This window comes from Amblyomma americanum, chromosome 2 (assembly GCF_052857255.1).
Source record: "Amblyomma americanum isolate KBUSLIRL-KWMA chromosome 2, ASM5285725v1, whole genome shotgun sequence".
In the NCBI taxonomy this organism is placed as follows: Eukaryota; Metazoa; Arthropoda; class Arachnida; order Ixodida; family Ixodidae; genus Amblyomma; species Amblyomma americanum.
This window is the reverse complement of record NC_135498.1, coordinates 125,286,962-125,308,989: the sequence shown is the minus strand read 5'-3', so window position 1 is coordinate 125,308,989 and position 22,028 is coordinate 125,286,962. Positions and strand designations below refer to the sequence as shown.

General features: G+C 45.3%; 1 protein-coding gene across 3 annotated transcripts in view; it reads right to left on the bottom strand.

The window, feature by feature from the left end:
- The window catches only part of LOC144121798 (2-Hydroxyacid oxidase 1-like), a 75,319-nt gene extending 56,494 nt beyond the window's left edge, over nt 1-18,825 (bottom strand). The window contains exons 1-2 of one of the 3 annotated variants that reach the window (XM_077655195.1): nt 18,526-18,825; nt 1,947-2,104 (exon numbers count right to left, since the gene is read on the bottom strand). In XM_077655195.1, coding sequence (XP_077511321.1) covers nt 1,947-2,104; nt 18,526-18,710 — 343 coding nt within the window. In that variant the 5' untranslated portion in view covers nt 18,711-18,825. The remainder of the gene's footprint in view (nt 1-1,946; nt 2,105-18,525) is intronic. The other 2 variants (XM_077655196.1, XM_077655197.1) reach the window with 2 other exon arrangements.
- Between the last annotated feature and the right edge of the window lie 3,203 nt (nt 18,826-22,028).

Sequence of the window (22,028 nt, the reverse complement as noted above, 5' to 3'; positions counted from 1 at the left end):
GGCGTTGGCGTTGTAGTTGTTGGCGTTGTGAGCGAAAAATCTGGATTGGTCGAAAAAGTGTCTACGTCACGCGTGGAGCGGCCGATTTGAAAAGTCATTAAAACAGTGGAAAACTGGTGTTAAAGGGTCGAAACACGGCTCAAACGCTATTAGAACATGTGAGCAAATAAAGTAAATGAATTGTGCTGAAAAGACAGTTGGTGTATTTAGTCGGGAAACGAAACTCTGACCTTGGGCTCTGCAAGAACCACATGATAGGCCACCACGCCGAATAATAACGGCCGTCGAAATCTGTTTCGTCAGCAATGCGCTTTGGTGCGGGGAGTATGTGCTGCCCTGGAAGAGCCGCCTAGCTGGCTCCCCCATCTGGATGCATGTGTGTGCCTCCCAGACATTTGATGTTTTGGAAGGTGGGGCCGTGCAGGGGTATGGTGGCCTGGTGTTTTCATATCATTTCATTTAATTTTATTTTCTTAAAGGCCCCATGACTGGGGTATTACATAAGGGGTGGGAACTAGTAAAAAAAATCATTCTTACAATTGTTCATAATTTTTTTTTACATTTTCAATGAACATGGATGAACAGGTGATGGTGGCAATGTCGCCTCGAAAGCCGTAAGCATGCTTACATTGTTTGTTTGGGCACCATTTTCATGCAATAAAGAAAAAAGTCACGCAAGCGCGTTCGCACACCTTTGCTAAGGCGGGGCAAATATACCAATTGTTCACCTAAGATGTTCTGCCATTTCTAAAAATAAGCTTTTTGAGTTGGAGGAGGAGAAAACATCTATTTCTCCACTGTACTAAATTGGGAACAGGAGGTGGGTATGGGTGTTGTGCTGGTTGCAAGAGGGCTTTCTTCGGCAAAGCTATATGAGCGGAATAGCGCTTCAGAATGCTGCTCAGACGTGCTAATTAATAGGCAGCTTAGTTAATACTAAAAGTGAACTGTTAACAATCTGTTAGTCTCCTTATTTATTGCGAGGCGTGCCACCCACAGTAAGTAATATCCATATCAATGTCTAGATATTCGAAAACGCAGTTACCCTCCGCGCTGTGCCTAACAAATATTGTCGACATCGGGCTAAAATACATGCGCTTTCGAAAAGCTTTCAGGCAAATCGACCCTCCCAGTGCATGCAGCTCTTCGAAATAGCTAAATATTTGTTGGGCCACAGCGCCGATGTTCACCGGCTGAGGCCGTTTGCGAAATGGTATTGTATCTTGCTACCACTAACTACAAGCAATTATGACTCTCCCGCATACTAAAGCAAACAGCTTTATGCCTGAATGCACTGCACGACACAAAACTTCGCGTCCTGTCTGGCGTCAGTGTGAAGCGGATGAATTCAGCCATATTTTGTATGGTTCTACATGAACTCTGTGATAGCTTCCTCACTGTTTAATGAACGTTTAATATCTACATTACTGAGGCGTAGAAACTACACTTTTGCCCACATATGCCATGGAAACTTCATGGGAGCCGACGCAGTATTTTCATAAGCAAACTAGAAAATGATGTGAACGCGCCTCTCAGAAAACGTGGTACTGCACGGCAAATAGGAACGATGTCATCGCATTCTTTTGCGCTCGAATATTTTACAGCACCGTGGAATATAAACACAAGGTTTCTATTATCTGCCGCACAATTTCGCACCATTCTTCTTAGTTGTCATTGAAAGAGGCAAATGGAAAGAATGTACGTCGCCGTTAGTAGACGCTGAGACAGAAAAAGTGGAACTCTGTTCGTTTTAATGAAGCGAAATGAGCAACTTCCCACAAGAAATATAATACGTTCTAACTCAATACTTTGCATTTCTCACATCTCTTGCTTTCCGCTAGTGTCGATTTCTACCCAGTACTCCCTACACTGGCTGCGCCTAACTATGCCCGACCACCCAGCGGCCTCTCGTGTTCACCACACGCGCGTTGGTCTCGCATGCTCACCCTTGGCCGTGGCTGCCTCTCCGTCCGGGTGTGCCATCCTCTGCATGGCCGTGGGAGAGATGCCCACGGGAAAGGAGAGGCGCTCCCTGCCGCCCAACAACGTCACACTCAGGTCACGACGGCTTACATCCCGCAGCATCCGTGGCAGCAGGCGCAGCCTGCGACAGACAAAGAGGAAACGGCTCCAAGATTTGCAAAAGCATGAATGGAGCCGCCCCGAGCAATACCAGCACATGAAAGGTAGAGAGAACGGAGTATTGGTAGGGACATCGTTCACATTGCAATGCGCTGCGGCAACATTGCAATATGCATCTCTTCTGTAGCAAGTGTACATTATTCAATGCGCCGATCAGTGAAAACGATGCTTCATGAGTGAAGAGAATATGTGAACTTATTCTTTTGTGCTGTGGCACCACAACTCGCCCAGTTTTCAACCCTTTTGTACATTATTTTTTGTTATTTACCCATCGAAAAAGGCGGAGGGTGGGGGGGGGAGTAACGTCTTGTGCGTTTCTGTAGTTTCGAGTATTTCACAGTACCAAACCAGCCCTACACATGAAGATTATCCTGCGTGTAACGCTAAATAAATATAGGATGTTTACGCTATTTTGACCAAAACGCCACACTCATCGCGAGTACTGACGCGTTTTATGCTTGCGATGCACGTTGCGATTGCGCAGTCTGAGGCTCCACCTAATACTACCATTCTACAGCAATGTATCGCACGCACTACATGATCACATAGAGCCCTTATACCATTACAGCTGACATTGCAACTACGTCCTACGCGTGCTTGCGCTCATCGGTGCGTATAGCTCAAAGCTAGTGCCTCTGATCCGAAACTGTCAAAGGCGTTCCTCCCTCCTGTAATCCTCCTCACTAACCCATTACACGCAAAGCAACAGCACAGCGCAAGCGCTATCGCTAAAGAACTGCCGCGGTGGCTCAGTTGTTAGGGCGCTCAGCTCCTGAGGCGGAGTACTATTAATAATAATAATAATTGGTTTTTGGGGAACGGAAATGGCGCAGTATCTATCTCATATATCGTTGGACACCTGAGCCGCGCCGTAAGGGAAGGGATAAAGGAGGGAGTGAAACAAGAAAGGAAGAAAGAGGTGCGTAGTGGAGGGTTCCGGAATACTTTGAACCACCTGGGGATCTTTAACGTGCACTGACATCGCACAGCACACGGGCGCCTTAGCGTTTTGCCTCCAAAAAAATGGCCAGGCTTAGCTTGGTTACGTCAAGAACGCGTTGCATATCTCGATGGAGTTCTGTGCTGCTCCGTTGACTCGACAAGCTATTGACTCGATCGCCATTGAAACTGCCCGTGTAGCAGCGCTCGATCGCCTTTGAGTCGATAGACTATCGGTTCGAGGGCCCTCGAAATGCCCGTGTGACAGGGGTATAAGACTGTCCCGGCGAAGGAGCGCAGCTCTTTTATACATATGCCGTGACGTCAATCATAGTGCAGCGCCCCTAGCGGGAGGAGCGGGAGTCAGGTGGTGGCTGCGGCCGCGCGCGACCGCGCGAGTTGGGGCCTAGCTTTTCCTCCGGCTGTCGTGACGCCACGTCACGTGGTTTGGTGGCTGCCCGGCCGGGCCCAAGGGCTGAACTGAGTGATTGCAATATGCAACGCATAAAACGCAACTGCCGCGGTCGGGTTCGAACCTTGGAACTCCGGATCAGCAGCCGAGCGCCCTAACCACTGAGCCACCACGGCGGGTGAGCCGGAGTCCCTGAATTCGAATCCGTCCACGCGGCCGCGTTTCTATGGAGGAGAAACGCAAGCAAGAAACTATTTATGAGAAGGAGTGATTGGAGCGTGTGCGGGTGGAGACATCAGTCCAAGACCCCATTGGCTTGGGCTGACGAATTGGCGTTGGCAAGGAAAGCCTCTACGTCCGTCATCCAAGGCGACGCTAGTCAGCCGCACCTGCCACTGTTCCGAGGCCGCATTTTCACGCTTAAGGTGTTTTGGTTTGTGAGGGAATGTCCATGTAATGTGAGTGAAGGCGAAACGCCAAAATCTTCATTGTGCTGTGCGATGTCAATGCACAAAATTAGCCGAACCTATTCCTCCGGAGTCCTCCACTATGTAGCTTCTTTCTCTCTTCCTTTCACTTTCAGCTTCCGCCTATCCCTTACGGCGCCGTTGAGGTCTCCACCGAGTAGTGACACTGTTGCTGCGCCTTTCCTCTCCTCAGAACCATTTTTTTTCGCCAGAGCTCACTCGCTCTTTCTCTCTCCTTGCCGAAACTTCTCATCCACCCGCTACACACCATATTGTGTGCAAAACCACCAGAGTGCGCTCGGCTACTGAGCCGGACAGACTCTAGAGCCGTAGTAACTGTGCTTAGGTGGAGGCGAAACGCAAAAGGCGCCCGTGTGCTGTTGCGATGCCAGTGCTCGTTAAACATCCCCAGGTGGTCGAAATTATTCTGGAACTCTCAGCTACACCACCGCTTTCTTTTAGTCCCACCTTCCTCTTTTGCCTAACGGCGCGTTTGAGGTATCCATCAAGAAGGCAGAGAGAGTTACTGTGCCATTTCCTTTCCTGAAAAACCCCAAACCACCACCACCGCAGACACCGCAGCGCGTGTGGTTTCTTGCTGCTCAAAGTTTGTCCCGTCCAGTTAGCGCATTTTTTTTAACCATTACTATTCAAACACTAGCCCAAATTTCTGCTTTCAGAAGAAAACGCCGTGATGTAACCGGCGCTCCGACTCCAAAGCGACAGCAGGAGTGCCATCCATCAGCCACGTAGCCAACCATGTTGGGAAGAACGTTTGTACCGATCAGGTGGTGCCCGACGGCATCACGGTGCCATACGTGAGCCCATGGCGGAAGGCTAGCAGAAACATCTGCGGCTGAAAAATGTGGGCATTTCAAATAAAAACTCCAAAACTGTAGCTCCTACTCTGTTTGCTCCGAAACAATAAAAAATATAGTAGGCGTATTTTTCACGCCAAGTAGTTACAAATATAGACGGGATATAAGCCTCAAGTTCTGCCAAAATTTCCAACCTGAAATGCGCCACTCTACTCGCCACACAGCCTCTCCTCTCTTATACGTCCATGGGCAAAATACTGGTTAGTTGTGTTCGTTGTGTTGGGTGTTATGGCACATAGGCAACTAAGGCCATCATGCGTCAAGCTCGAGGCATGGGTAAATTTCCTGGGTTGTTTTATAGAAATGTTAAAGATCTTCAGTAGTTTAAAGTGCTCGAAAAGTTAGAACTACCCCGTAAGGACCAAGAAAAAAAAATTTAGAAATTGGTACAATTAAATACATTAAAGGGCGTCGGGTAACCTCGGCGGCTCTCCTTGCCATGGCAAGGATCTCGAGGCTTCCAACTGATCAAATAAAGGCCTCAGCCTTCTTCTCAGAGGTGAGAAAGTGGCTGAGGTGTACTAAAATTCAACACACCAGTGGGTAAAAAATTTAGTTTCTCGAAAAATCAAGTTTTTCTAAGAAAACTAAAAACGCACGACATATCAACAATAGCATTGTCTCGTAAAACAAACGCAGGATGTAAAGGAATGTATTCATTATAAAATTGAGTAAAGTACTTTTTCCTTACTTCTTCTAGTTTTGCACAGGAGAATAAGATATGGTTAACCATAGCTTCATATCCGCATTCTTCGCAAACAAGTCTATCCTGTTTTGTCAGCAGGAAATTGTGTGTGAGGTGCATGTGTCCTATAGGAAGACGGCTGATAATCATTTCCTTAAAGCGTTCCTTGTGGGTGCAGGATTTCCATTCACCTAAAATTGGTTTTACATTGTGTAGTTAATTTTTATACTTCGTTGATCCACCCAGGCTGCCATTTCTGTCTTATGCTACGAAGAATTAAGTTAATTAAATCTTTGAACGGTATATTAATTTTCTTGGTTTTCTTATCATGAGCTTGAGCAGCGCAGAGGTCTGCTCTTTCGTTGCCTTTTATGTCGATATGGCTAGGTACCCAGAAGTGTTTTATATTTTGTCCTTGAGCTATGGCGCTTATGTTGTGTATGTCACACAGGAGCGGATTGATTGCAAGTCTAGAGTGAAGGGCTGCAAGTACACTTAGCGAGTATGTGTATATAAGGATGTGTCCGGGGTTCTCGTTCACTATTTTTTGTACAGCTATAGAGATGGCGTAGCATTCGGCAGTGAAAATGGAGGCACACTGTGGAATCCTATTTCATTCCAATTCTCTTGTACCACTGCGCTTCCAACGTAAGCGTCTGTTTTTGAACCATCTGTATAAAAAGCTCTGAAAGTTCTGTACTCTTCCTCGAGTGCAAGAAATTCTTGTATTATATGTTGTTGGGGAGTTTGTTTCTTCCGGGCGTGTGTAAAAGTGAAATCGCATATTGCAGAGAAACTGTACCATGGAGGTAGTGGATCTCATCTTTGTGCAACACCAGGTAATGTGTTTAGTACGCCAATATCCTCGCACATCTCTTCAAACCGCAAAAGCAGTGGCCTGGTAGCATGGGGTTTGTTGTTATAGAGTACACTAGATGGGCCCTTTGTAGCGATTGCATGACATAGATGCTTCTGCAGTGAACGGATCTATAGAATGTATGAGCATGTCCGCAAGCTTCTCCTGTCACTATGTGGTGGTTCGTTAGTTTCAACATAAAGACTGTTTATGGGTGTCGTCCTGTATGCACCAGTGGAATGACGCAAACCTAAATTATGCACTGGATCTAGGTGCTTAAGACACGATGGTCTCGCTGCCCATAAACTATACATCCGTAATCTAAGGTCGAGCAAACAAGAGACCGATAAATATGTAAAAGGCATGTTCTATCAGAACCACAGCGTTTCCGGGAAAGTACTTTAAGTATGTTCAATGACCCAGAGGCTTTCTTTTTCGGAAGATTAATGTGAGGTAAAAATGTCAGCTTTTTGTCGAAGGTAATGCTTAGAAATTTTACTTCATTTTTTATAGGTAGTTCGATTTTGTTTAGATGTAAACTGGGGTCGAATTGTAGACCTCGTTTTAATAAGAACAGGACGCCCACTTTTTTCTGTGAGGAGAACCAGAATCTATATTTTTCTGCCCATGTCTCTAGTTTGTTTATTGGAGGATGTGCAAGCTATTTGAAGATCGTCGACATAGACTGAATACATCATAGACATCGGGATTATTTTGTTAGTTTTTATTTTTAATTATTTAAGCATACTGTAAGCCTAATTAGGCTCTTACAGGAGGGGACAAAATAATGGGACAGTTATACAAAGCAATAGCATATCAAGTATAACATACACAAGACACAAAACGCGCGCTGCAGCAAGATAGATACAGCTAATAGGATGATAACAAATATACAGTGAGTTTAAGATACCATGGACTGTCCATAAAAGTTCATTTGAATACAACTAAAACACTGGAAAAAATGACGAAACCACGAAGAGATACAATACCATCAGGTCAACATGATAGTCAAAAGGCACAAGTAACAAAAAACACTCGCGGTGAATAGCGCGAGAGATCGCAGAACATTTTTTAATATTGTAAATTCTGTTTTACATAGAATGACTCTACGTTTTCCAGGAAGATATCAAGAGAGACGTCGTCCATGAATTCGTGAGGCAGATTATTCCATTCTTCAAAGGCTAACAGAAAAAAATGAGAATTTATATGTGTTGCATCGCGCAGGGATGGGTCTAATGCACTTTTCATGGTTTAATCGCTTTGAACGATGACAAGGTGCCTTGATGTACTGATTTTTATCAATTCCTATAAGATCGTTGTAAAGAAGAAAAAGAAACTTCATCGAAGTTACGCGTCGTCGACAAGCAATAGTAAGGATACGCGCTGTAGCTCGCAAAGATACGCTGTAATGGCGTGAGAAGCAGGAATAAATAAATCGAAGGGCTTTATTTTGAATTTTTTTCTAGTTGTTCTCTGAGGTATGATTAATGAGGGCTCCAAATGAAGGTGTCGTACTCAAGGAGGGGCCTTAGGAGGGTAATATAGGCGGTTAGCTTTACATGACGGGGAGCTGCCGACAGTTTTCTACGGAGATGGCTGAGCTGTTTGAATGCTTTTGCACACGTGTTGGTTATATGAATGTTCCAGCTTAGCTTGTGGGTAAATGTAAGGCCTAATTTATTTCACCATATTCACCCTCATTATGTGAGATCCTGATAAATTGTAAGAATATACAAGAGGCACTTTTTGTGGGTAAATGAGATGGAAGACGTTTTGTTGATATTAATATCCATTCTTCATGTTTCGCACCAATTCATTTTTACAATAAACAATGTCGCGTTTAAATACACCTCTGAGGGACCCCGTTCTCTTGAACGAAGCTCCTGGACCGGGTTGATCCTAGGCGCACTTGAAATAAGCCGTCGGAAAGGAAGTCATTCAGGCAGTTCAACATCCTGCCGCGGATACTTAGGTCCCCTAGGTCGCGGAGGATCCCAAACCTCCAGGTTGTATCATACGCTTTCTCCATATCGAAGAACACGGCAAGACAGCGCTGTTTGTGTATAAAAGCTTCTCTTATTGTGTTTTCACGGCGAACTAAATGGCCTGTTGTTGAGCATCCCTTTTTATAACCGCATTGATGGACATCAAGAAGTTCGCGGGATTCAAGGACAAATGTTTGTCTTATATTCAGGACACTTTCAAATGATTTGGCCAGACAGCTTGTAAAGACTATTGGCCTATAGTTACAAGGGGAAGTTGGTGATTTCCCAGGTTTCAGGAAACGCAATATCGCTGCTGTTTTCCCAGCCTTAGGCAGTTTTCCTTCTATGAATATTTTGTTAAAGAAATTCAAGACTGCCTCTATGGCAGTCTGAGAAAGATGGGCAAACATTTCGTAGAATATCTGATCGGGTCCTGCTGCGGTTTTTTTTTCGTTAAACAGTACTCTATTTCTTGGAGAGTAATTAAATTGTTGTATTGTTCCTTTCCCTCAACCCTTATTGGAAGTTTTTGTTTTCCGGCTATATTTTGTGTTTCAGAAATAACTGCGTATAGTGAGACGAACTGGAAACTGCAGCGAGGTGCTCCGCCAAGATGTCTGCCTGTTCCCTTATGCTTGTTTGTGTGTCAGGTGTTGTTAGAAGAGGAACTGTGAACGGTGAGAAGTTTCCATTTAATTTTCGAACCTGCTCCAACATTTTTTTATGTGATTTCATTATTTATACACGAAACATATCTCTGCCATGAAGCTTTCTCGGCACTGCGGCGGACGTAGCGAGCTCTGGCTCTTTCTTTTTTAAAATGTACGAGGTTTCCTTGCGTTGGGTACGTGCGGCATTTACCCCAAGATCTATTTTGTTGGGTTTTTTTTTTTGCTTCCTTGCATTGTTTTGTCCACCACACTTTGTGTTTTTACCGCACCACTCCTGAAGACTGAGGAATAGCTAAGTGTGCGGCAGTAATTATACAATTCGTGAACATTTCGTTTATCCCATCGACGCTGCGGTTTTCTAAAACTATATTTTCTAAATTGACTTGTGCTCTAAAAATTTTCCAGTCTGCTAAATGCAGCTTCCTACGTCGCAGTTTAGTTGGGATGATTTCTGGTGGAGATGTCAAACTTATTAACACAGGAAGGTGATCGCTGCCATATGGATTGTCAATGACATTCCACTTAAAATCATTAAAAAAAGATGGTGAACTAAAAGACAAATCTAAACAGCTCATATTGTGCGAGGCTGGAGAGCCGTATGCGGGATTTTCCGTGTTTAAAAGATATGTATTATTTGAGAGCATAAAATCTTCATTTGTTTGCCCCCTAGAGTCGCAGCGTTCACTTCCCCAAAAAAGGGAGTGAGCGTTAAAATCGCCCACTACCAGATATGGCTCTGGGAGTTCATCTCTATATTCTTGTACATCATGGAGTGTGAATGTAAAATGTGGAGGAATGTATACAGAACTGATTGTTAGTGTTTTGTAGCTGACGGTGCTGACTGCAACTGCCTCAAATTTTGTTTTGAGTTTGATTTCTTGAGTTCGGATGCCGCTTTGATCGACAATCGCGACGCCTCCCAAGAGTGTATTTGCCAGCTCGCGATCCCGTCTAAAAATTTGATAATGTTTCAAGATATGCACATATTGCGGACCAAGATTGCATGGTCTCCTGAAGACATAAAACTGTGGGTAACATTGACCCTAATATATGTGTTATGTCACTGTAATTCCTCATAAGTCCTCTACAATGCCACTGAATTAAAAAAGTCATGTTTATTTTTTGGGGTGAAAACGCTAAGGCGTGTACTTATGCTCTGGGCTCGTTATGAGGGGTCTGTCTTTTTTCGCTCAAGAGAGCTGTTCCGCCGCTGCAAAGCAGGCGGACTGGGAGTTATATCCATCACCTCGCCAGTGGTGCTGGAGGATCGCGCAGCCGCGGTTGTGTTAGTTTCAAGCCTCCCCTGACGGTAGGAAGTCCTGCGGGATGCCGACCCATGGACCGGCGCTCCCTGCTTTGGCAATGGCACGGCAGCTTTCACTGAGCCTGCCTGGAGCGTGGATGGCCCTGCCATAGGCTCGGTGGAAGTGGCCTCGGCAGGTGCCGGACTGCTGTGTGGTGCTACGCCCCTGCGCACCACATCAGCGAAGTTTGGTTTCGCTGTGAAGGAGAGTGTGTTGGCAAGCGCAAAACGCCTTCTCGCTTCTTTAAATGAAATGCTTTCTTTGGTCTTTATGGTGATGATTGCTTTCTCCTTTTTCCAGGACGGACACGCCCTGGAGTACGCAGTGTGCTGAATGCGAGAACCAGGTGCTTAGTATCTATTTCTTTGTTGTCCTTGCGGATTTTAATTCGATACACATCTGTGACATTTTGGTCGCTGAGACCCTCTAGCATTTCTTTTTCGGTTATATGAATGAAATCGTTTTCCGAGATGACACCATGGACGATGTTGAGGGATCTGTGTGCTCTTATGGAGACTTGGATGTCTTCAATAGATAAGATGTCCGAGATTTTGGAGTTTTGGATATGGTCAGATTTCTAGTAAGAATTCGCCACTGGCCATTTTCGATAGCTTATATCCGAGGCTCAAGGCATCAGTTACGCACTTTGATACCAGAAAGGGGGATAGAATTGTTTTCTTCTATTGTACTATGTATCACATGAAACTTTGGGAACGTTTTCTTTTGGGGAATAAGTCTGTTGCTTCGTTGCGCCCTCTTTTAAGGCAGCGATCTAGTTTTGAAAGGGGGAGCCACAAAAAAAGTAGTTTTTCGGTCATGGTGCCAGCCACCCACAACGAAGTCCAACAAGGGGACGGACGGGACAGGGACTTGCTAGCAAGCCCTGCCCACGCCAGCTGTGCACCCAAACTATAACCAAATATGACACAACTCAGGGTAGTTGGCCACACAAGGTTAACCCTCGCCACCTATGAAGAGTGAAAAAACTGAGAAGAGAGGAGGAAACAGGAAAGTTGTAAGAAAGAAGATAGGAAAGAGGAGGAGAGGATAGGATAAGGCGACTGCCGATTTCCCCCGGTCGGGTCAGGCCGGAGGTGCCGTCTACAGGAAGCTGGGGCCAAAGTGGTGTGTTGCCTCCGCCGAGGAGCCTTAAAGGTCCAAACCCTCAGCTTCGGCTCAACCACCAGGATCCGCTTTTCCCCGGACACGGCGATGCCACGCACAGCTATGCGCGGGTGCTCGGCTCCGTGGTGATGCACTGATCACCATCATCCCCCTGCGGGGATGTCCCTACGGATGCTCGGGAACCCGCGGTGTCACCGCTCACCAACGCCTGTAAGCTGGAGACGCCCCCCTGCGGGGGTTGGGCAAAATGCAGTGGCTCTTTGTCGTGCCGCAGCTGTGCCCTAGCTGTTCAGATAACGTGCCGCAGCTTTTGGCTCTTTATAAGTCGCTGTCCCCGTGGCGACACTACAAGTCAAAGGGATGCCTGAGTGAGCCCTGAAAAAGGCCGTCGTGCGATGCTAAAAACAAAGTTGCTTGTTCAGGGTCAGTAATAAAATGCGCGCAACTTCCATCCTGGCCTGCCGGGTCAAGCATCGCGCTGTAGTCACACCAAACAATTTATTGTTTGTGGTACAGAGCGAAGCAGACGAAAGAAAAAGTTGAGGATGACACAGACGAGCCCTGACTCGCAGCAAGTTTTTTTATTTTTTAGTGTCGCATGAATCTGTTGCATAAAAAGCGTGTCTTTCTCAATAAAAAGCTGGCAGCGAGTCAGCGCTCATGTGTGACATCTTCTACTTCGTCTTTCGTCTGTTTCGCGTTTCACCAGCCACAATGAACTGCTATTACAAACTCACCCAGCTATATATCCTTCTTCACGTCTAACACTCAAACTGTAAAAGGCCGAAAAGCCTGAGCGCTAGACGATATAATGATGTGACTAGAGCTCAGAACCGAGCTGGGAATGCAATCGAGGTCTTAGAAAAGGGCGGGAACTGCTTGTCCTCGAAGACAAGACTACATCCTTCAGCATATTTTTTTTCCGGTAATTCTTCTTACACACATGTCTCTTTCACGCTTTATTGCGTTAAGTTTTAACCGCTATGGTACTGCCTCTTTTCTGCTCGTTAGAAGTATTACCCAGGCTTTCTCTAAACTGGCACAAGGCCGCTTATTTGCGTGCTCCACATCTGACGAATCTAATCACTTTATAATACCAGTGCACGATGTTGACTGATACTTAGCGCTTATCAATGTCGTCGGCTGAACGGCACACGCGAGAAGCCACGGAAAGTGTTCGCTTTGAACTCGCTTAATAAACCGAAGATCAGCGCTTACAAAGCAGGCAGAAATAAAACAGAAGGAAAGGCCAAAAAAACCACGCCACTCTCTCCGGGCGTGCTCTCACAGCATGCGCCGGTAAATAGCAGGCTTCCTATGAGCCAGCATGAAACATGCGTTGCACAAGCAGTCCACTTCTTTTTTTCCCGGATGGAAAGAAAGCTCTCGTCGTACCTCTTTGTATATGGCTGCATTGCTCGCTCTGATCTCACTATATGCATACTGTATTGCACTTAAGATTTCGGAATTTAGTGAGCGTTAGAATAACGAACCGAGTTGAAATTGCTTCGGGTTCCTCAAAGTATTTTTTTAATTAATTTCCATAAAAACAGAGTTTAATGAATTCGATTACATTACAGCCCTTATCGAAAACTAATACGTTTGGAATATACGGCGGGATATTTATAATGATTTGAAACGTATTATATCTTCATGAATGCGCTAAAAATATGCCATAAATGCTTCCTGAAATTTTATGCTTGGTATTCGAAATATATTCTTATGATTTTCCAAAAATACGTCGCTTAAAGCATGCTTCCAGCACGTTTCAAACACGTGAAAAAATTTGTATGTGGTTTTAATATTTTGCCAATGTACTAGCAGTGTACTTAAATACGACATTAATTCGTCTGAAGTATACTTAAATTTTAAGAAACGCGCAGTCCTTTTAACCATATTTGAAGCACACTTTTAACTGCCGTAGAACAATCTAATGCTCGAAATCGTGTTTCGGGAAATGGCCTTTGAATGTTGGCAATGTATTTAAAGTGTACTTTCGCAAATACGACATTAATTCATCTAAAGTATACTTCAATTTTAATGAATGAGCTGTCCGCGTACACATGTTTGCAGCACACTGCAAGCTGCCGTTCAACAACCTGGAGCTGGAAATCGCATTTCGGGAAAATGGCATTTGCATTTTGGCAATGTATTTAAAATGTGCTTTCGTGAATACAAAATTAATTCGTCAAAGTATACTTGAATTCTAACAATTGGGTAGTCCGCGTAAGCATATTTACAGCATACTTGACGCTCCCGTCTAACAACCTAGTGCTCGAGATGAAGTTTCCGGGAACAGTGAAAACTCCCTTTTCTGTCGTCCATTCGTTTATGCTAACTTCCAGCAGAAAGACAATCACCGCTTATTTAAATTGCGTGTGACATCGTGATAAGATTATGCCGGCAAGGGCGCCATGCGCGCTTCCGGGCCCGAACATGCCAGCGAAAAGGACCCCGACTGGAGGAGCCGACCGTCTTTCATAGACGCCCATGTATGTTTTGGTTGACAGTTCGACTCCTGACTGGTGCCTGAAGCAAGTTACGACTAACAATTCGTTTCTAGATAGACCGCAGATTCGAACGCGACCACTCCGACACTTCTGCGACAATTTGAGGGCCCACAGTCTTTGCGCAAAGAGCGCCTCACCGGGCAAGATAATGTGTCTCCTCTCGGCGGGTATATATAAGCCAAGCCAAGTATCATGCTTGTTGGAGCAGTTCCTGTTTGCTGACGTCGCTTTCCGTCGGCATTTCCTGTGTGGCAACATCTTTCCCGTTTAGGTCCCGTCGCGAGACCTTCATTGTCATGGGCTTTTTGATGACATGTTTTCTCTGGGATTGTCTGTTTCCTTATATTTCTAGGAAGTTCAGTCATTACTTCTGCTGTTGACAACATTGATCAGTATTATGAGGTGCATCCGACTAGTGCACCTTCTTTTAAGCCGAAGTGAATATCTTTTTCATGTATTAATTGGATATTTTAATATTTTATGTATTTATTCTATATTTATTATATTTTTATGTATATTTCTAGTACATTTATAATGTATATTAACTATGCTAAGCGGACGGAAAATGCATTTCTTGATGTACACGCCGGTCGTGTGACTGCTTGCCCGCAGTTGCGTGCGGGCTCGAGAAAAGTCGGGCAGTCGTTTGTATGGCATCCTGTGGCGCCCGTGACCCTTTGACTATGTGCGCAGTTGAAAGTGCAGCTACCCTTGCTCTCCGAGTGAACTTCTGCAGAAGCACAGTGGAGCTCACGCAAACCCCGACCTCAATACCTTACCTCCTTTCTTCCTGTGCCCTCACCTCTTTCATTTCATTTCTCCATTCTGCCTGCTACCCTATACTTCCGCTGCCCCAGCTCAGGTGCTTCAGTATTGATGGCAGATGCCGGGGCTAGCAAAAATATTTTCCTTCGTTGTTTATTATTATTTTTAATAAAACCACTTACTACTACTACTGCACTTGTAACAATGTTCGAAATATCACTCCTAGCACATTTAGAAAGCATTCGTATTCTAATTCAAGCATAGCGACAAAAATTAAAAATTAATACACTGTGTTCGATATGGATTTTTAGCACAGCATTTTTTCGCTACAAGCTAGCTGTGTCTTTTTAGCCAGATCTAATGGACCACATTTAAAAGCGACGAATGATGCGGCATTAAAGGCCATTGCGCTCAAAAAACTAACAGGGGGATTAGCACTGCTTAAGGCACGATTCAGCGACAACTGTTTTCGCTGTTGAATATAACGTCGTGCAGTCGTTTTCATTTGTCTTCATACTGTGCGCATGCCGCCTGTATGCTGCCACCCGTACATTGTGTTCGCGCCAGTCAGCGGGCGCCGTTGCTATGTCGCGTTGCAATTACGTCATGCATGACGTCACTGCAAGCGGATCAATCAGCGCGGCGTGTTGTGGGGACGTACTGCGTACGGCCTCTGTATGCTGACCAATCCGTAATCCGTGTGGCCCAGCTTTACGCCGACTGCGCAGAGCCGGAAATGTGCCCTTAACAGCTGTCGCTGTAGGATCCCACCGACACTACTGCTATGTCCGCGCATGCTCAATTAATTCTACTTCTGGTGTGGCCACGGATGGTGCTCGAGCAATTTTGCGCAATTGGTTTAATCATTCTCGGCTCTCTCGTGTTTCGGAACGAGCACACAAGGAAGTCTGGCACAACTAGCAATAGCACGAAGGTTTAAGCTCATATATTGCAGAGTCATGGCCGAGAGCTGCCCTGAATAGTTTTATATGCAAGAAAGCTATTAATTCTAGTTTTTAGATCCCTATCATTGTCGAAATTAAACTACAGCATTCATATCAACACAAAAACGTTTCTTTCAAAAATTACTTTAAAAAACTGTTTGTCCTATACATAAAACACGAGTTTTACTGCACTCCTCAGTGTATCAAGATTCATGTGCAGAAAACCAGAATCATTCTACTGTCATTCGTTGCGATATGCTAGAGGAATGCGCGAAAGCAGTCGCAGAAGAAACAAAAGCTGATAAGATAATCTTTAACGCTTATTTCTATGCTTTCCTCGTTTGGGACATCATATGCATTTGCTTTTGGTCGCAGAAATGAGCACTACAAGCAACGAAAGCTGTGATCGTCTGATCTCTCTTCTTCACGGTTCTAGTTTGACGGTGGTGCTACATTGTGGAAAACCCACGTAATTCGTGACGTGCCGGCAGCATTGGAAGTGGGATTCACCCACAATTTTTAACGACCACACATCAAACAGACGTGCTTTTCTAAACGTATACCGCATAATCGCTATGTTTCGGCAAAACGACACATGATCGCCCAAGGATTACGAAAAAAATAAATTGAGGTAATGAAAATTTTAGCGAATTGGCCCTTTTATTTGAGGCGTAGCCCCTCAAATGAGATTTGTAACATATAATAGTCCCCAACATTATTGAGTAAAGATATGAAGAACATAATATTTTATAAAAAATATTTCTGGTAGGAGGACGGAATAGTGCATTTGGATTGCATCGCAGAACTTTTCACCTGAAGCAGTTGCAACGTATGAAGGCTTCTTATGCTTGATTTGTCTCAGACTGTATTACAGTGTTGAAAATGAGAAAGTAGTAAATAGATATGAAGCACTACCTTTACGCTAACTGTAAGAAAATTCCTAAAGTGCAGCATTAGCTGAGGTGACCTTTGAAGGAATATATTTTATACAAGTATTCCAAAATTGCTCTAAAGTTAACTCCTCGTGTTTTTACGGGCTTAACGAGCTCCACAGCCTGACTATTGCGTACGACTACGATAGGTCTTAACATTTTCTAGGTCATGGCCACTAGCTCGTGATCGTCAATATCAACACCCGCGTTGCTACCAGTTCAGGACAAAAGCCTCTCCCGATGAAAGCCCGCTTCAGGCTTGTGTCAGCCACAGCCACGTTTTAGAAAAAAATGCCTTGAGCGGGTCAGTTTACTTCCCCGTCTCCCCTCCAATCACTTCATTTTTCTTCCCTTGAACTTGCCTCGCTCGAACTTCAACTCGCCTTAATCTTCAAATCGCCTAAGCCCTCTTACCGAAGCTGCTTTCATTCTTTGAAGAACCACGCTGCGCATTCAAAAGAGACAAACACAGGAAAAAGGCCAAGAAGACGGAAAGATAGCAAGAGCGCTTCTTGGCCTTTTTTCTGTGTTTGTCTCTTTTGAATGCGCAGCGTGGTTCTTCAAAGCAATGCACCAACTATCCCAACAAGAAGTTCTTCTAAACTGCTTTCATTCTGTCAGTAGTGTTGCAGGCGAAACTTTTCCTTTATGATTAGCTGCGTTGCTTTAATCTTACTGATAGCGCCCTGTTAGGCTCCAGTGTTCGCGGGATTATATCTTCCGTATAGGCTGTATACTGTCATTTTACGCTACGGCACCTGCTTCTCTCCTTCTTTCACTCCCTCCTTCATCTCTTCACTTATGGCACAGTTCAGCTGTCCACAGAATGTAACGAAATTACTGCGCCTCTCCTTTCCACAAAACAAACTTCTTATAATCTACCAGGTAGAGAAAGCAGCGGTGCAGGACGCGCCCTGTACCGCTGGTTCCTCTACCTGGTACCATGCACCAACTTGCCCAACAAGCTGCGCTTCTGTAGCACTAAATAAAGAGACGTTTGTTTCAGTTCTAATTTTTTTTTTGCTTAAACATGTTCACTCGAGCACTGTGGTAGCTCAGTAGTTAGGGCGCTCGTCTACTGAGCCGGAGTACCCGGGTTCGAACCCGACCTCGGCGGCCACGTTTCGATGGTGGCGAAACGCAAAAGGCGCCCATGTGCTGTGCGATGTCGGTGCACGTTAAAAGATCCCCAAGTGGTCGAAATTATTCTGGAGTAAGAATGAAAACTTTTTTGATCCAACCGAGAAAGGGAACTCGTCTTCTGTTTTTCTACCTGCCTTCACGGCGTAGTTGAGGTGCCCATTGAGAAGTGAGACAGTTACTGCGCTTTAATTTCTTCAAAACCAGTTTTCATTTTCTATTCACTGCATGCAAGTGCCTACTTACCCCTAATGCCTCTCGGTCCTTAAATTTTGAAGCATGTCATTTATAAAAGCTGGTCATCATCAGCAACCTGGGAATCAATTTGAGAACAGATAATACAGGCGAAAGCATGAGGGGGCCGCGCTCGAGTAAGTCCCTTTTATGCGTTCGCATTAGGACGGCACGGGTTCAATTTCCTTCAGGACTAACGATTGCCCAAAGTTTATAGGCCGAATTACCCATTTCATGGGAAATAGGTGCAGCGCAAAATCAGACTAAAGCAGCGAACAGGCACATGTCCGCTATTTTGCGCTGCACCGTGTCCTGTCAAATGCGCCGACTAGCTCAGACAAGTACCCTTTTGAAGTACATTTCACAGCGCTTGTGTCTGTCCACCCATTCAGTCGGGTCTATTTTGCGCTATACCCTTTCCTGTGAAATGTACCGACTAGCTCAGCCAAGTACGCTTTTACCTATTTCAGTTTTCATTTGAGCAGGGCAACTCAGCACCTGTGGAGCCGGGCTCCCGTCGTGGATGGTGTACTCACCTCCGAAACGCCCGGGTGTTCTCCGCCAGCGTCTGCTGCTGGTCCGCCCCGCTCTGGTAGTAGCCCCGGGCGTTGGCGTTCATCCGCGCCACGCCCAGGCGCTCGACATCCGCGAGGGTCACCACAACACCGTCGCCAGCTTCGCGTTCATCACGCGCGCAGGTCGCCGTCCGGCCGGTATCCATGGTGCGGCGCTCACTAAACAGGCCGCGTCGTCGCGGCGCGTCTCATAGAGGGCCTTATCTCTACCTGCGTCGTCTGCTCCCCTTCTGGAGGGTCTGGTTCTCTCGACGTCGTCTGCATCAAGACAGCGTCGATAACGGCTCACCCTCCAGACCGAGGAAATCGCCAGTTGCCCGAACTTGTCGCTATCTGCCCCCAATCATTTGCTCCTCCTTTCTTTTACTGTCGTGAGCGCGAGCATCACGGCCATCAGAAGCTATTCTTTTTTCCGTTACTGTGCTCTTTTCACTTATCTATGATAAGCTGCCAAGATGGCACGAAATTGGGAACGACAAAATGTCGGTTTTTCGCAGCCAGAACATTTCTCTTCCACGCAAGTCATGCTTTAGTGTATTTTCGACTTTCCTAAAGACTAAATTCAATTCGGGCTGTACGGGCGCCAACTGACATATGCACATCGTTCAAAACATCGGGCTTCCCCTAATGTAGTAAATCAGTTCTTATTCTTAATGCGAAAGCAGTTTTAGCCTCATAACCTGAAATATGCGGCTGTGTGGTTAAATCTCTGAAGATAGTCACGCCATGCGGGAAATGGGAAGGCATCAACAAGACTTTGAATGACAGTGGAGAAATACCAGGAGAAATAAAATAAGTATTCCCACGACTGGGTTTCGAACCCACGGCGGCGCGAACAAATCCACTACTCTGGCCCCTCTGGCCACTGCACCGAGAGCACTACGCTATCGCCGCAGTTTTTTTCTTTATTTCTTACAAGTACACCCAACCTGACAAGCTTCAAGCATGATATAACCAGGTCGCATCCAGCAACTGTCATACGCAGCCACACCAGCATCCAGCTCTTACTTTGCCGGCATATCAAAATTCCTTGAAAGCACGAACTGTTCGGTGAGTTGGTTTTGCATGAATAACGTGAAGGCGCATCGGTGCACGGGCTATGAAGAGAGCAGACTTTTTTATCATACTAGAAAAGAGCAACTTCATCCGCACAAACCAAAATCTTACTTTCTCATTCCTATAGTGAGAATTAAGCTGCCAATTGCTATGTTCCTGATGATATTACGCCACAGAGGACTTTTTATCATACTAGAAAAGAGCTACTTCATCACCACAAGCCAAAATCTTACTTTCTCATTCCTGTAGTGAGAAGCTGCCAATTGCTGTTTTCCTGATGGTAATACGCCATAGAGGCTCAAGATATACAACGAATAACAAAAGCAATAGCGGACAGCCCCGTCGAATAGATGATTTAAGCGGAATAGGCTTGGTAAACTTTTTATTTAAAACCAGTCTTGTAGTGGCCGATTTCTAACATATTTCTATGCCTTTAAGCAAGACGTACAACGTTTGCACTTTCCAATGTATCAAACAAAAAAATCATGACGCAGCTTATCAAAAGCTTTTGTCAGATCAATCTCATTAACAGCCACATGACTGACCTCATCTGACACTGTCTCTAACAAGGAACGTGCGATATAGATATGGTTTTGGATACTACGGCCTAGCTTAGCACCTGCCTTGATGGAAGTTTTCAGTCCAACTTGTGACATGGGCTTTTTGCCTCGCACGTTCTACATTGGTCACACCATACTAACTCCGAAAAGTACAGATGCAGATCGGTCGAAAACGGTCCAAGGGTATCGTTCCGGTGTCCTTGCGCAACGTGGATTATAATATATCTGCGAAGTTACTTTCTTCGCGTCTGCAACTTGTAGCATTAGATTTATAAGGGCCGCACCAAGTGTGTGGGATCAAAAGGCCGTAGTATTTAAAACTACGCTATCACGCCTAGCGTTAAGCTGCAACACACTTTCGTGTTGTGCATTTCACGTCGTAGCCTTCGTCGCCTTTCTTCTGTGCGCAAGTCACGAAAGGAAAGGAAGCGCGCTTTCAATCGCGCTTTCAGGTACGTGGCGTTAGTATCCACATAGGAAAATGTGAATTCGCACAATATTTCCTGGTTAGCAATGCTAAACCAGCAGCAATTTTTTTAAATCTAGAAATGCATAAACGCTCCACAAAAAAGAAAGCTGTGACTCAGGCACTTTCATGAGCACTCACTCCTGTGCACATAGAAGCTCTAAACCATTCACACGCGCGAAAGCGCACACATTTTAACTCTGGCGCCATTCTCAAAAATACAAAGCTTGACTTCTGACAGAGGCAAATCGATTGCAGTGATGTCTGTGGCTACCTTTTTTCTAGTTACAAATATTAAGTAGGGCAACGTTTCAATTAGTGTTAGTTTCGTTTATGGGGGTTTAACGTCCCAAAGCGACTCAGGCTATGAGAGACACCTTAGTGGAGGTCTCCGGAAATTTCGACCATCTGAGGTTCTTTAACGTACCTTGACATTGCACTGTACACGGGCCTCTAGAATTTTGCCTCCCTCAAAATTTGACCGCGGCGGCCGGATCGAACCCGCGTCTTTCGGGTCAGCAGCTGGCCGCCGTAACCACTGAGCCACCACAATGGCTTTTCAATAAATGTGAATACCTAAACAGACACATTAGTTATAAAAACCCAGATAAAAACTTTGATCTATCTATACTTTGCCTCTGGCTCATTGCAGCGTACACTCAATCAACAAAAATTATTTCAGGTATTGTCGGTGACTTTTTTCTTCTATGTGCGCAATATATAGGCCAGAGTATAATTTTATCAAGACATAAGCTCAATTCAGATAATTAATTTTGAAATGATCATGACAAATCAGTGTCTCATGCGGAGCAGTTCTGGAAAGGGCACTGAAGGTCTCATCTCGCCTCTGAATTTACACCACCACCAGCACGAGCAAAGCTTGAGAAGTACTCCTGAAGCTGCGGAGTCACGTTTCACACCTTAGTTAGCTTTTTCAGCTGCCCGCCACTTCAGTGCTTACGCTTGTGCTCCCTTCGTCGCCGACGGGGGCCACGGGCGGTCAGGACCAGGCGCCACAAACGCCTCGAAACTCCTCTCAGGAAAACTACATGAAATTGAAGCGCTCCCTAACCGGTCTCAACTGCACTTCTCCATATGTACTTGCTGGCGACTTCAACGTCGACGTCACGAATCACAAGCAGTTCGTACACGTGGCATGAGGTGACGCCACTCTCAGAACAATTCAAGCGGTGTCGACTCCTTAATGAGAGAAGGTCATAGAACGGGTTTTCAATGGGTGCGGCAGTTAAAGAGCTGTTGCGCACCTAAACGTACATATTCCTGACCACAAAACAGTCATAATCAGGAAGGAAGCAAGGAATGGAAACGACAGAAGGCCAATAAGCGCGGGTTTCAGGCACATAATATGCATTCTCGTCATT